Source organism: Vespula pensylvanica, chromosome 2 (genome assembly GCF_014466175.1).
Source record: "Vespula pensylvanica isolate Volc-1 chromosome 2, ASM1446617v1, whole genome shotgun sequence".
Classification (NCBI taxonomy): domain Eukaryota; kingdom Metazoa; phylum Arthropoda; class Insecta; order Hymenoptera; family Vespidae; genus Vespula; species Vespula pensylvanica.
In genome coordinates, this window is record NC_057686.1 from 16,236,321 (window position 1) to 16,251,706 (window position 15,386).

Genomic DNA, 15,386 nt, shown 5'->3' on the forward strand with positions numbered 1-15,386 from the left:
AAAAAAAGGAAAGAGAGAATCGATTTGAAAGAAAAAATATATTTTAAACCTATATATTATAAATATTACATATATATATATATATATATATATATATATATATATATATTAGTTATCTAAGTAAAGAGAGAGAGAGAGAGAGAGAGAGAGAGAGAGAGAGAGAGATAGAGAGATAGAGAAAGAGAGAGAGAATATATATGGAATGCAACTATACCGTGAGAGATAAACTTTTTACATTTGCAGTTGCATATCCTTAAAGTTTAATGTGCCTGCATACATTTATCACACGTACATTGTACTATCAATATCTCCAACGAAATTCTTTTGTCTTTCTTTGCTTATATCTTATAATACAATTCTTTGCTTTTACACACTTTGCGTGACAAACACTAACATCCAGGTACTATGTGTCACGAGGTACTTTGAAAGACGTATCCATGGAAAAAAAAGGAAAAAAAAAAAAAAAAAGAAAAAAAAAGAAACTAGTAGTAAAGAGAATCTCCAGGAGATTGATTACGATATTTCGGAGAGAAATATTGGCAGAATCAAATTCACACTTCTAATATTATTGATTATGTGCAAGCAATATAAATCAATAAAGCCTCCACAAAGCAGGCCATAAACGTGCATTTCATGTACTGTAGCTGTGAAGTACATATATCACTGTAATAGTAACTTTTACAATAAATAGCACAATAATATTAATTTTTTTTCTTATTAAACGTTGGTTCTTTACTAAATGTGTGCCGTACACATTGGGCCATAGTATCTGATTTAGCAAATTAAGTAAGCGTTATCGTTTGTTGAGTATATTAGATAAGATTCTAAGCTTTGATTGTAATTCTGGCATTGGTGGTAAAGCTTCTTCCATTAAATTTCGTAATCTACATAAGTCTGGTAATTTTTCACACGATTCGATATTCAATAATTCTGTAAAGAATGGTTCCCAAGCGGCCTTCTTTGCATACCTGTGTATATAACGAATAACAAATATTTGAGATTTATTTACAAATGTTAGTATTCGCAAATTACGATATTAGTTCTGGATTAATCATCTTACCTTGGCAACTTTGAATTTATAAACCAATGATCGCCAACGTTTGATACTCTCATGTAATTACCAAATAATAAACAATGGCTTGTAGCCGCCAAACAATATAAATCTGTTTGATACGTCCAAGGCCGTCCAGTTTGCATTTCAATGCACGTAAATTCTTCGGTTTTTATGATATGAGTAAATGTTGTTTTTTTTGGTAATAAACTCATATCTATACTGCATCCAAAATCAATCAACTGTATTGTTGGCCTAACATCCTCTGTTGGTCTACAAAAAAAAAAAAAAAAAAAAAAGAAAAGAAAAGAAAAACAATCAAAATCGAATTGTAATTTATATTATTTTTAATTATTAAGGAATAATCATTATAAAAAATACTTACAATCGCATAAATAAGAAATTATCTGGCTTTATATCTCCATGTATAATTTGGCATTTATGTAAATGTTCAACAATTTGAAGCATTTCGATAGTAAAGAAAATAGCAAGTGGTTCTATTAATGGTTTACCAGTAGACATTTTAACTTGATTAGTTACTGCTAATAATGTTCCAAATTTGGAAAATTCTGAAACTAGTACACTGCCATTATTTGCTATATAAGCTATTGAAACATCCATAAATCCTCGAAGCTGTAATCAATGATAATTGAAGTGTAGATAATTAAACGATAATTAAAATAACTTATTAAAAATAAATAACGTCTAATATGTCCATACCATATGTGGATTTTTAAGGCGGGTTTTTATTTCCCTAACAATGTAATATTCCCAAACCCATGCAGGCTTTTGGGTCTTTAAAGCAACAGTGCGACCTGTCTGCATATTTACTGCTTTAAAAACTGTTCCATACATTCCTTTCCCAAGGCACTTTTCCAAATTATACGCTTCAGGTCCTTTAAGAAAAGAGAAAAAAAGAAGTAAAAGAAATGAAAATAGTTATTCACAAAGCGTACGTACATATTTTTTTTCTTGAACTAACATTATCTAATTTATTATATAATAATAATGACAGTATAAATTATTTATAATCTACTAACCAAGCGTAATCATAGTAGAAGGCACAAACTTATTTAAGTTAGTATTTATTCTCATATATCCTTTTGCATGTTGTGATTGTGGAAATTTCATGTTTTTCAAAAGTCCGGCAATTAAATTCTTATCAAAAGGATTAATATCTCCAGAAGGAAGTTGAAAGATTTCTTCTTCCACTTGTTCCATTGGTTCATGCTCTTCGCATTCCATAGTATCAGTTTTTTCCTGATTGTCTGTTTCACTACTAAGTTTAAAATTGATAGATTTTCGTAAGTCACAATTATTTTTTATTTCTGACGTTATTTGATCCACATTTCGTTGTACCGTACGTGGACTTTGAGCATGTACAGCTTGAATTTGAGCACGCATTTTCTGTTCGTATGGTTGACTGGTCGCTAATATAGAATCGTTATGTGTTTGCTCTATATAAACGTTAAAAACAAAGATTAGTACTGTTATTTTAATAAAAATACTTTCGTTGGAAATATTTAACAATATAATATATAACGAATGAATATATACTAACGTAAGCTCGATTCTTTAATCAAACTCATTTCTTCTCTTGTTAACGTAAAACCTAAAGCAGCTGTTCTTGTATTGGCACTAGAGGCTGAACTACTTGAAACATATTCCCTAGTTGATTCCATTATAACACTTAATTTTTCATCCGTATTACCATTATTTACATCTGGGATTCTATTAAAAATAATACATTATTAGATGTTAACTTTTAAATACATTTATAGTTTCATTTGTGAATCAATCATTGTAAGTATAAAAAGAAAGATCTCACGTACGTGTGATGTGGAACATTTTGGCTTGAAAATTGTGGCACATCCTTTGGTCTATGCGATAATCTAAAATGGTTAGTCATAGGAGTAGAACTACTTAATAAAGCATTGCATGCTTCGGTATAGCAGGTATCATTTGGTCCTGATAAGGGTGCTATACCAAGGGTATCATCTGTATACAAGTTATTTTCTTCTGCTAATTTTGATGGCATGTTTTCCTCGAGTGGTCCATTATAATCGATAACAATGGCATTTTCTTTATTTTCAGCATTTTCCAAATATTTCAAGTCTCTACGATTCATTCCTGGTGATTTGATATATGGTAATTCAGGAGGCATCCTATAAGGTTTATTTGCCTCTACATTAGGTTCACTGTATGATGGATAATGTAATGGTTTTTGAGGTTCTGAATTTTGTTGTAGAAGAGCTGGTTCCAACGAGGACGGATATTGTTGATATCCTATATCATTTGGTAACATATTGCCAAAGGAAGGATGTTGCATTTGTTGCATATGATGGTGCGAGTGGTGTGGCTGATGCGGTAAATGTTGACTTTGTGGTGAATGATGATGTACATGTGAATGATGTTGAAGTTGTGAATGCGATTGAAGATGTTGAGACTGTGAAAGGGATTGATGATGCAACGAGTGTGCTTGTTGTTGTTGTTGTTGTTGTATCAACTGATGATGCGGATGATGTGATAATTGTTGTACTTGCTGGTCATGATGCTGAAACAAAGTTTATTCTTATTTTCTCTTATATGCGCTTATATATATATGTGTGTGTGTGTGTGTGTGTGTGTGTATTCACATTTATAATCATCAATACCCTTTTGTGACATACTAGATAGTAAAAATATATTTTCTTATGGTTATTTATTGTCATCGTACCTGTATTTGGTAATGATACGTATTTTGTAATCCATGATTTCCATACGGCGTGTGTTGTGCCGGAGGCACGTAACTCTGATGAGAAGAATGAAAACTTTGATGATTTTCTTGATCTTCGTAAGGTTGTATGTTATATCCTTGATGATGTTTACTAGACATCGCGTGCTGTGTCATTGAACTATCCATATGTATGTCAAAAGATAATTTTGTTCTAGAATCTGTCATTCGAGGTGCTATAGGATTACGAAAACGCGGTGTAGCGGGTGTAACACTTGGAGAATGCCATAAATCTTGTACCGCTGATATTGCTTCTTTTGTATTTACAGTAAGGCTTTGTCCAAGTAAATGTTCCTCATTATCCGTTGATAAAGATGACGTATGATGCGAATGCAAATAACTTGTTTGTAATTTTCTTTGCGTATTTAATTCAGCTTCCATTCTTTGAGCTTCGATCCTTTCTGCTTCAATTCTCTCAGCTTCTATCCTTTCAGCTTCGATTCTTTGTGCCTCTATCCGTTCAGCTTCGATTCTTTCGGCCTCGATCCTCTGTGCCTCGATTCTTTCGGCTTCGATCCTTTGCGCTTCGATTCTTTCAGCTTCGATTCTTTCTGCTTCAATTCGTTCGGCTTCTATCCTTTCAGCTTCTAATCTTTCAGCCTCTAATCTTTTCAATTCTTGTTGCTTTGCGTCGTGTCTTTGATTTTCTAATGTTAGCTTGTCAACTTCATATTGTTGTCTTTGTAATTCTTGTTGTTGTTCGATTTGGATTCTGTGTCTTTCAATTTCTAAATGTTCGATTTCTCTTCTTTGAAGCTCAAGATTGTGTTGCCTTTGTACCATTTTTTGTTGCGCAAATTCTTGCCTATGTTGTTGCAATTCTTGCAATGTAATACTGTGATTCTGAGAATCTCTTTCCATAATTTTTTGTTGGTTTTGTAAATCAGGATTTCTTGAACATTTATCGTCTATATCCAAGTCGGAATACTTTTTTTGCATATCCTGATTTTGCCTACTTAAAATATTAATACGTAAGTGATCATGTTATATAATGCTAAAAAAACATTGATAAATTGCACTTGTCAAATAAGAAAACCTTTTAAGAAGATAACGTTGAGCTCTAATTTCTTCCATACTTATATCCATATTATTGGCATAAACTATTTGTTTAGGATAGTGTGGTTTAAGGATAACATTTGGATTTGGTCGATCTTGTACACATACAGGTATCATCATATGTTCAGGATATTTGCTTCCATCAAAAAACGATATATGATTAGGAAACAATCTTACTTTCTGCATGTCATTGTCATCCACTTCATCTTCGTGAACTAAAAATAATATAATGTTTATATAAACAGTGCGTATGTATATACATGTTTAATTATAATTTGTGAATATAATACCTTTAAAAGCAGTTTTCACAGTAGATGATAATAAATTAGATTTTTTCATTCCACTGTTCCATGGACCAGGTTTAATTGTATTTTCCTTATGCATCATATCTTCTATAGGTACATGATCCAATATACTTGCACCTTTTATTTCTCCTGACATATCGTCCTAATATTTTTTTATCATATTATATGTAATTTCTATATGATAAATCTCGAATATAAAAATATTAAGATATTGTCTATTATTCAGCAATATGTTTTACCTGATATATCTGTACTCGAGAATTTGGTCTTGTATTCTGCATTGTTGTTACTTGAGGTATGCTACCAGGAAAATAATCACGTACACGATGTCCGGTTCGTATCGTACCAACCCTTTTACCAGCTTTAATTGCTTTCAATGAACTAAACGCTTGTCTCTGTTCAAATATTGATGCATCACCTCTATCGTCTATACGTCCAAGTGTTTTACGAGCTACTGCTAACTGAAAGTTTCTACGAGCAGTGCAATTATTAGAATTAATTCCAAAAATTATTAAATTATTTGTGCTAATCAATTTTATGAAAAATATGTATATACATATGTATATAATAATAATAAGAATGCTTGTAATCCTTACTTATGTGCATAATCTAATTCATCCAGTGGTTCCGCTCGAGCTCTTAAACCTAATAAATAAATTTCATCTGCTTGTTTATAATCCTCTATTTGTTCTAATTCAAAGGCCCATGCTCTGTACATATCTGCTACCATAGTTCCGATTCCGTTATTATATAAAAGTTGATACAGTTCTAAAGGATTCTTTTGCATATTTATCTACAATTAAAGTAAAATTTAATAAATTATTCAATTTTAAAAAATATTTCTTGGCTGTTTAAGAAAAACGACTTACATAATTAATCCAAAGACGTATATATCTTTGATCTTGATAATACTTTGCTTCTTTCTCAAATGTGGCTAAACATTGTTGTAATAATTTTCCAATATGCGATTCATGACCACTCTTTGGGTAACTTTGTTCGATCCAGAGTATATATTCATACCAATTTTCTAAAGGATCTTCTCCTTCATAATTTCTAATTGCATCTTCATACATTCTAAAATGAAGAATGTATCCCTTTCAATAATTCTTTAATTATTAATAAAGGAACCAACAGAATACGAAAACATACTGCTTTTCTTGAAGAAGTAATTGTTGTGCTTCTACATCTTCCTGTGCCCTTAACGCAGTTCCCAATTGAGCAGCATTTCGTCCATAACGAAGCGGCTGAATGTTTTCCTTACAAAGAGCAATGACTGTTGCAGGATCCATTCCTTGCTTAACAATATATTTCTTTCACTTTACACTCTGAAGAAGAAACGCTATAATATTTGAGTTGATCTTTAAAATAAAAAAAGATACAAATAAAAACATGGTAATAAGATATAATACATATATATCACGAAAACAATACTACTTATATGTTTTACACAGTTAAAAGATTATATTAATAACCTGTAAAGAATTGTAAAATCTTATACAAAAAGAAGATCAAAATATAATCCAACTGTTATTGAAACACAATGATAATTATACATTTCTCGAATCGCAAATAATTTTCGAAATTATAAATCATACAATGTCGGCATGTACGTATCTTTACAAATGGTATAACAGTTATATCGAAATCCGTGACACAAACAACGGCATATATCTACTAGAGATTCAAAGGAGAATCTTTCATATTGAATAAACATCGAATATAAACATCTTCACTTACCACAATCGCGCATAATATTCTTAATATTACTCTCGTTATTTAAATTCGAAGTTAACTCACTCCGATAATTGCAATAAGGACGCTATCGGAATAGACTATGTTAGGTTAGGTCTCTACTTAACGACTATCAAACCACCAACGGTTTTCGATGTCTTCTGCTACGGTGCACTTTCAAATGATCTCAAAGGAAAGCGACACTGTCGCCAAAATACGTTCTCACGAGATGTTACGTTCTTTTAAACAGAATCGATAAAGAAAAGCACGAAAGACAACCTCGATAAGTTTAATGTGATTTTCACGCGAATCACTATAAAAAATTACCAACAGTACGAACAAGTACAGCTGTTAGAAGGAGACCTCGTTTTTGGTCCCATAAGTTCTCGATCTACGTGTGTTACTATAGCAACACTGAGAATTGCTACCCATTGGTCCATGGATGGTATGTCAGTGGTTCTCAAGATCTTTGCAATAGATAACTAACACGGGAATTCAACCAATGACGACGTGATTCTTTGTTATTGGATGGTTCATCTTTTCTCTGTTTTCGCATGAAGATGTTACAAAATTAGATGTTATTGACAGTAATAAATATTAAATGAAATCGATTTTTTCCTACTAAATATATTAACGATAGTGTATTTCTTTCTCTCTCTCTTTCTATATATATATATATATATATATATATATATACGCATATATATATATGTACATATATATATATATATATATATATATGATCAATGTAATATGAATCTTATCAAAAATTTATAATTTGGTATCGTTTATTTTTCTTTCTAAATCAAATAATTGGAATAGTTCATCCGATAACAATAATTAAAATTTATCTTACAGCTATTCTTTTCTACAATGTATTCGTGGTCATATTACATAAATTTTTTACAATCATTAACCCAAACCTATATGAGACAAAATCCTTATTACGTTCTTAATTATATCTTTTTATGTTATGTGCAATTTAAATTTGAAAGGTTAATGAGAAAAAAGATACATTGTTTTACTTTATCGGATAAAACTTTGAATCGTTTGGTAAATAAGGAAATTGAACGTGTGAATGATTATATTGATCCTTATACTTGTATACTAGCAAATATAAATGAGATTAATATAACAATACCAAGTTGGTTTTATCTATGCTGCAAATCATCATTTAAAAAATATAAGATAATAGTTATACCTTTCGAAGACACTGAACAGAATGCAATATATGTTTCTGAAACTATGCGATATAATTTAGAGATTGTGTTTCATTGCATAGATTTGGATGACAAACTTTTCCTTAGTAAGTGTAATTTGTTGTAATGTATATAATTAGTAAGATGCAATCAAACATTTCAATTTTTATATTTTCAGTTCCCGCAACAGATAATATTGTTAATTTTGCGACGGAAGTTAAAGTATCGTTAATCTTTAATCCCTATGACTCTCCAATAAATTTAACAGATGCATTATTAAAAAACTACTTTTCTGAACCACGCTTTTTAAGATGGAATGATGTATTTAGCATTGATGTAAAGGAATATGCAAACGATCGTATATATACCGTAGCTCAAATAGCAACTACACTATATTTTAAGGTCATAGTTCAAAAATTGAATGGTAATCTAACTAGCAAAGGTTGTTTTATTGTACAAGGAGAAACAGCACTTATACAAGAAAATAATATACACAGTTATCTTCCTTGTAAAAAAAGCTACTTGCTTCCAGAAGAATTAATTTTACGATTAACTTGTAAAAATTCAGATAATAATTATTACGTTAAATCTTATCCACCAGTGTTAGTAGAATTTTCTAACTCTTTAAAAGACTGTATTAAACCGTTTATGAAATCTGGTGAGAACTATATTATTATTATTATTATTATTATTATTATTATTAATATTTTGTATACATATACATTTTTTTGGATACAATGAATATTTTTTATAGATATCCAATTACATATAAAACCTGTATTTCTTCTAATTGGGCCATCAGGCTCTGCAATTCATGAGATAGTACAAATTACTTCGGAAACAATGGGTTTACATTTACTTAATATAGATTTTGCAGAAGTTCAAACTTTAACATCAGCACAAACTGAGGCAAAATTACGTATTTTGATACATAATGCTAACAAATCTGCACCATGTATACTTTGCTTGAATAATATTCAGGTATTTGAGATGTTTTTTATATATTACATATATTAATTTTTTAAATATTATTAAAAAACAAATTATTTATATAGGTTTTCGGTAAAACATTTGAAGGGCAGAAAGATGAAAGAACTATATCTGCTTTTGCAAAAGAAATAAACGATCTTTATAGCAAGACTCTAAATTATCCTGTTATAATAATAGCTACTTCAGATGGGTCTGAGATTCCTGGAGAGTTACATAGAATATTTACAGAAACAATTAACTTGGAAAGTTTAGATCGTCAAAAGCGAATGGATATCATAAAATGGCGGTTAGCGTGTCAAAGAATAAATTATGATGCAGATTTATTAAACATAGCAGAATTATGTTCTGATTTTCAATACAAAGATTTAATAACTTTGACATTGCATACTATAAAAATATATTGCAAAAGAACAAAGCAATATTCTGAACATTCCATAACACTAACAAAGGATGACTTTGTTAAAGCTTATGGTAACATTATTTTAAAATAACTTTATTTTATCACATTTATTATTTTTTATTATATTTTTCAGTCTATGTAGTAAAAGAATTTTAAAGAAAATTTTAATTTTATTTTAGAATATATTCAATCAATAAATATGGATAGCAAAGGAATGCCACGTGTACCAAAAGTGTACTGGAATGATGTTGGTGGCTTAGAAAATTTAAAACATGAAATCACTCGTAGAATTCGTTTACCCATGTTAAACAGTTTTGGTTTTGGACAATCTGGCTTACTTTTATATGGTCCACCTGGAACAGGAAAAACTCTTCTCGCTAAGGCAGTTGCAACTGAATATCAGCTTCACTTTTTATCGATTAAAGGTCCTGAAGTTTTAAATATGTACGTTGGACAAAGTGAAGAAAATATTAGACAAGGTAAAAATAATTTACATAATGATATAAGATAATATAATTAATTTGAATTATTATTAATTATCTTTGTAGTATTTGAAAGAGCGCGCTCTGCAGCACCATGCATCATTTTTTTTGACGAGTTAGATTCGCTGGCTCCTAATCGTGGCAGAAGTGGAGATAGCGGCGGCGTTATGGATCGCGTTGTTTCTCAGTTATTAGCAGAAATGGATGGTCTTGAAAAAGCAAGCAATATTTTTATTATAGGTGCAACAAATAGGCCAGATTTAATCGATCCAGCTTTACTTCGACCTGGTAGATTTGACAAATTGTTATATGTAGGAATTCATTCAAGTTTTGTTTCCAAACTTAATGTTTTAGAAGCATTAACACGCAAGTTTAAATTTTTAAATCATGGAAAAGAGTTGAAACAACTTATAGTGGATTTACCTGTTAATCTTACTGGTGCTGATTTATATTCTATTTGTTCCAATGCTTGGCTCAATGCTGCTCGTAGAATTCTTAATACTATCAATAATATGCAGGATAATTTAGCTAAAGAAAAATATCTTACACATTTTTCTGAAGAATTTAGTCATGTAACTGTCGAACTATTAGATTTTAAGGAAGCAATAAATAATTGGAGTCCATCAATCAGTAAAGAAGAAATGCAAAGGTATGAAAAAATGCAAAAAGAATTTTCTTCTAGACAAATACTAACTGTCAATATGTAAAGATTGATTTTGTACATATGTATTTGTTTTTTTTTTTACAATGAAAACAATCGACACATTTCGCTATATTGTCTATTTAATATTCTAACACAAGATTGTGTACTCTAATAAATTCTACAAATAGATAGTACATGATCTTATATAAACGGTATGCTATTTTATTTCAAGAAATATGTAAAACAATTTATACACAGTAAATAATGGAATCAAGGAAAAGTATCTACATTCTATACTAAATATTGCACCAATCGATTATCCTTATCCTAGTGCGTGACAAGAGAAAAGGAATAATCGAAAAATTATTTTCTTTTGGATCATAAAATTTTCTACTTCGCTGATACGATATACATGATACAGCGTGATAAATATACAATATAGAAAAATAGGGCAGCTAAACTTACCAAGTCTATCTATAAGGACGTATATAATTTAAAGACTGGGATCGCGCGAATTTGTTTCCAAAACATTCAATATTTTAATGCGATATGTAATAGATGAAGTTTTTTTTTTTTTTTTTTTTAAAGATTGCTTTGAAATATTATCTACTTTTAAAAAACTAAATATGTCCAGATAAACGAATACATATAAACGTTGCGTATCAACTTATGTTTCTCTCTTCAAAAATTGCACACGGAGAATTAGATTTTGTTTAATAAATAATATCCGATAAGTTGCGTGTCCATTCATATTAAATACATTTCACGATGTAATTCTTTGGTATGATCGCGAGGTAGATTTTTATGGCGTAAAAGGGGATGTATAAGAGTGGAACACAACTTTCCTTTGATGCAAATGATTTTCTTTCTCTTTTCCGTTTAGTTTTATAGTAAAAGCACTTTTTGTATCCTAGTATTCATAGAAACTTGGTTGAAGAAAGCGCATGCTAATTTATACATATTGTGCTATTACTTATAATTTAAAGCGACAATTTTTTTCTTTCTATTTTTTTTTCTTTTTTTTTCCTTTTTTTTTTTTTTTTTTTTTTAATATGTAACTGGTACATGATCAATGTATGAATGTAGAATGATGTAGGACAAGCTCTAATTACAGAGATATTTTTCCGTGCCTACAACATTCAAATGTGTATCACATTGAAATAAAAATTTGTTAATTCAAATACAGTTCTCTCATATAGCCTCGGTAATATTAATTGAAAGATAACTTTATGAAATGTGTTAAAAAATCTTTGGATATATTTCCAAGAAATATTTAAATCTTTTTATTTTGTCAGGTTGTAGGAGAATATCCAAAATATTAATATATTAATGTTTGATATTTCAGTTTACAATAACAATTTAATATTTACTCCTCCAACAGAATCATGAGATGATTCATTTAACAAAGTTATTATCCAATTAATAATGCCACTTTATCGCCCGTAGAAAATAGAAGTTCGCGAGCGCAATGCTATTAAAATACACTTTATGTTACAAAATTCGTCCTTTACATTATACACACGGATTATACGATATTAAATTGTTATAAAAGTCCTAACGCGATATTTTAACAATATTCAATTGATGTCCGAATGATTTATAAATATTAAATAAGCAAATTTACAATTATGAAAATAAGTGAAGAAATTCTCTTAACTGTGGAAGAAACTTTGAAACAAAATTATTGTTGAAACTAACGTTGAGACATTTATAACAATTAAATAATATCCGCATGATTATTCCCTCAATATGTACCTTTTCTAATCTTCGAATTAAGTTAGTATAATGATTTTTGATATTTTTTCGACCGTAACGTGTATTATTAATATTATATTATTATTAGGTCAACGATGGGATCAGTACAGTTTGTAACATAAAAAAATATGTTACTGAGTAGTTATTAATATATAACTATATATATAGTTACTAGTACATAACTACCATTACTACTACATAACTATAGTTTGTAACATAAAAAAAATGTTACCGAATAGTTATTAGTACATAACTATAACTATATATATATATATACACACATATATATATGTATATATATACATACGTATATATACATATATACATACACATATATATTCAGCTAGTTGTGCAAACTACATAAGAAAGGATCGATAACAATATAACTCTGTATAGTCAGTTTATATACTAATCCCAATGTATAGGAGTTAAAACATGTAAATGATACTTAAAGATTAATTATTATTTAACTATATAACCTTCTTCTGTTTATTGTATATCGATAGGATACAACAGCACAGTCAGGGGGTCTGCATATATTGCAGTACACATATCAAACATAAGTATCACATTTGATAAATACGTTAAACGTATTTGTACGTGTGCACATGATGTGTGCAACTGTCTCATCTTCATCATCATTATTATCATTATCATCACCATCATCATCATCATCATCATCATCATCATCATCATCATCATCATCATCATCATTCTTGTCCTCCTCGTCGTCGTTATTTTCACACTGAATATAATGATAAAATTATTTTATCTTTTCGATTTTTAAATAGAACATCGAGAAACACAATTTTTGTGTTACTTGTGCGGAATTAAAAATTAAAATAAAAATAAAAATAAAAAGAATATGAAAGATCATAGTATGTACGTAAACGCTTGGTAGGTAAAATTCACGAAGAAATACTTTGTACTCGGCGGGTATAAATAACTCTTCTTCAATAATTACATTTTCATTCTATTTTTGTTATTTTTTCTTTTTTTTGTTTGTTTACGTTATTACTTTTTGTCCCTACCCCCCTCCCTCCCCTAAAATCTTCAGTCCCAAGTCATCGCACAAATCTCCCAAGCTTCTTCTACATAGTACTTCAAAATGAGAGACGCGTATGTAGTAGTTTCGTGCTCTGATAACGTTTATCATAATTAACAATGAAGATTAGACAATATGAGTGATCGATATACAAATGTTTATAAATAATTTATTTTCGTACTAATTAATATTCTTCAACGAATATCATCGTTTCTTCACTCTCTTCTTTTTTTTTTTTTGTTCCTCTACGATCGAACAATCTTCATAGTTAGTTATCTCAAACGAAAGCATTTTTAGCATAAGTGATGCTAAAAACAAATAAAAAAATTAAAGAGAGAGAGAGAGAGAGAGAGAAAGAGAAAGAAAGAGAGAGAGAGAGAGAGAGAGAGAGAGAGAGAGAGAAAGTTATATTCAATAAGACGTAGCAAGTTTAATTGTCTAAAGGATTCTTCACTAACACCACAGAATCTATATCTTTGTGTTCAATCTATAGGATCTTTATATACACTCTAATGGAACACGATCAGCATTACGATCGATTCGATATCAGAGTTGTTTTAACGTCACTCTAAATTTTCTGTTTTATTTTATTTTTTTTCCAAAAGAGAAGAAAAACTATGAGTCGGTGATTGTTGTAGTAGACACATGTAAAGAGCTAACACAGACAGGATCCGTAGATTAATGAACGTGTTCCACGTCAAAAGTAATGTCTTGTGGGTAAAACCGGTCATGATCCAGCAGTGGTCGAGCCTAAAAATCAAAAATTCAACATAATTGATCACGCGTGTTAATGTCCAAAAAAAAAAAAAAAAGAAAAACGAAAAAGAAAAAGAAAAAGAAAAAAGATAGAAAGAAAGAAAGAAAAAAAAAAAAGGAACAATAAAATCAATTTTACATTCAATTCGTATATTTGTAGAAACGAATTTCTTTTTACCGGGTCAAGAGGATTTCGTCGCGAATTCGTGCAAAATGTCGCACGCCATTTCAAAGTCATTCCTTGTGATACCCAAAGCTCTAATCACAGCGTCCTGAGCGAAACCAAGCGAGGTGAGCCTAGCGATATGTTCAACATTGACGTTTTCATAAGCAGCGGCCTCCGGTTTGCTTGTTGGACCATTAATATCATCTCTGGCCTTCATGAGAGCAGTCAAACGTGCTCGGTTTACTTCGAGGTTGATATTTTTTACAACGTGTTGCCTCGTACCAGGAATGACGATCGTATTTTCATATTGATGATCTTGTTTCGAATTTTCTTTGCTACTCCCTTTTGGTGGCCTTGGTGCGGACAAAGGAGGTGGTACTGGTGGTACATTGTTTGTAGCAGTTAACGTTGTAGTTGTAGCTACCGATGTTGTTGTTGTTGCTGTTGTTGTTATTGTAGTTGTCGTCGTCATTACCGTAGGCGTCGTCGTACTCGTCGTCATTGTTGTTGTTGTTGTTGTTGTTGTTGTTGTTGCAGTACAATTAGTTAAAATGATGCGACTTGCTTTTTCTGGTAATATCGGTGGAGTTTGAATAGTGATGGATGCATGATTTCCATGAGATTGCCGTACATGACCACTTCCTCTGACTACTGTGGGTGGTGCAGGTACAGGTGGTACAGGTGGTATCGGTGATGGTGATGATGCTCTGTGCAGCATGTCGTATTTCGCCTCGTTATTAACTGAGAAAAATTAATTATTATTATGATTTGCAATCTTTCTTGATAAACTTTTTATTTTCCTTATACATATATATTTAAATTATATATGTGTATGTGTGAGTATATATATATATATATATATATTATATTTAATAAATTTTAATTATATATTTTCAAAATTAAAGAAGATTTGTACAGTAAGAAAATTAATGAATAAAATATCTAATGAAACAAAAAAAAATATAAATAATTATTACAAATAAGAAAATATTATGTATTATACTAAAATGATACTAATAATACTAATAATGAGA

General features: G+C 30.1%; 3 protein-coding genes across 8 annotated transcripts in view; 1 reads left to right on the forward strand and 2 right to left on the reverse strand.

Annotated features, from left to right (window-relative positions):
• Nucleotides 1–128: 128 nt before the first annotated feature.
• LOC122626937 lies at nt 129–7,358 on the reverse strand. Of its 4 annotated transcripts, none has more exons than XM_043807555.1 (15): nt 6,923–7,358; nt 6,335–6,510; nt 6,055–6,259; nt 5,782–5,978; nt 5,425–5,656; nt 5,171–5,327; nt 4,861–5,095; nt 3,768–4,776; nt 2,884–3,605; nt 2,613–2,782; nt 2,092–2,508; nt 1,772–1,947; nt 1,437–1,684; nt 1,061–1,324; nt 129–968 (listed from the first exon to the last, which is right to left on the reverse strand). In XM_043807555.1, the coding sequence occupies exons 2-15, from the start codon at nt 6,472–6,474 to the stop codon at nt 794–796; spliced, it is 4,347 nt and encodes a 1,448-aa protein (XP_043663490.1). In that variant the 5' UTR covers nt 6,475–6,510; nt 6,923–7,358; the 3' UTR covers nt 129–793. The 4 variants fall into 4 exon arrangements, with proteins under 4 accessions (XP_043663490.1, XP_043663486.1, XP_043663488.1 ...); XM_043807551.1 differs by having other exon boundaries at nt 3,768–4,779; XM_043807553.1 differs by having other exon boundaries at nt 3,768–4,779; nt 6,335–6,524.
• A 318-nt stretch (nt 7,359–7,676) lies between these two features.
• On the forward strand, nt 7,677–11,811 carry LOC122626938 (peroxisome assembly factor 2). The gene is made up of 7 exons (XM_043807556.1): nt 7,677–7,697; nt 7,775–8,222; nt 8,294–8,773; nt 8,870–9,096; nt 9,171–9,576; nt 9,685–9,984; nt 10,054–11,811. The coding sequence occupies exons 2-7, from the start codon at nt 7,790–7,792 to the stop codon at nt 10,692–10,694; spliced, it is 2,487 nt and encodes an 828-aa protein (XP_043663491.1). The 5' UTR covers nt 7,677–7,697; nt 7,775–7,789; the 3' UTR covers nt 10,695–11,811.
• Nucleotides 11,812–12,844: 1,033 nt separating this feature from the next.
• LOC122626939 (E3 ubiquitin-protein ligase CBL) overlaps nt 12,845–15,386 on the reverse strand; it is a 48,646-nt gene continuing 46,104 nt past the window's right edge. For 2 of the 3 annotated variants that reach the window (XM_043807558.1, XM_043807557.1), the window contains exons 7-8: nt 14,365–15,093; nt 12,845–14,180 (exon numbers count right to left, since the gene is read on the reverse strand). In XM_043807558.1, coding sequence (XP_043663493.1) covers nt 14,369–15,093 — 725 coding nt within the window. In that variant the 3' untranslated portion in view covers nt 12,845–14,180; nt 14,365–14,368. The remainder of the gene's footprint in view (nt 14,181–14,364; nt 15,094–15,386) is intronic. The other variant, XR_006326761.1, reaches the window with a different exon arrangement.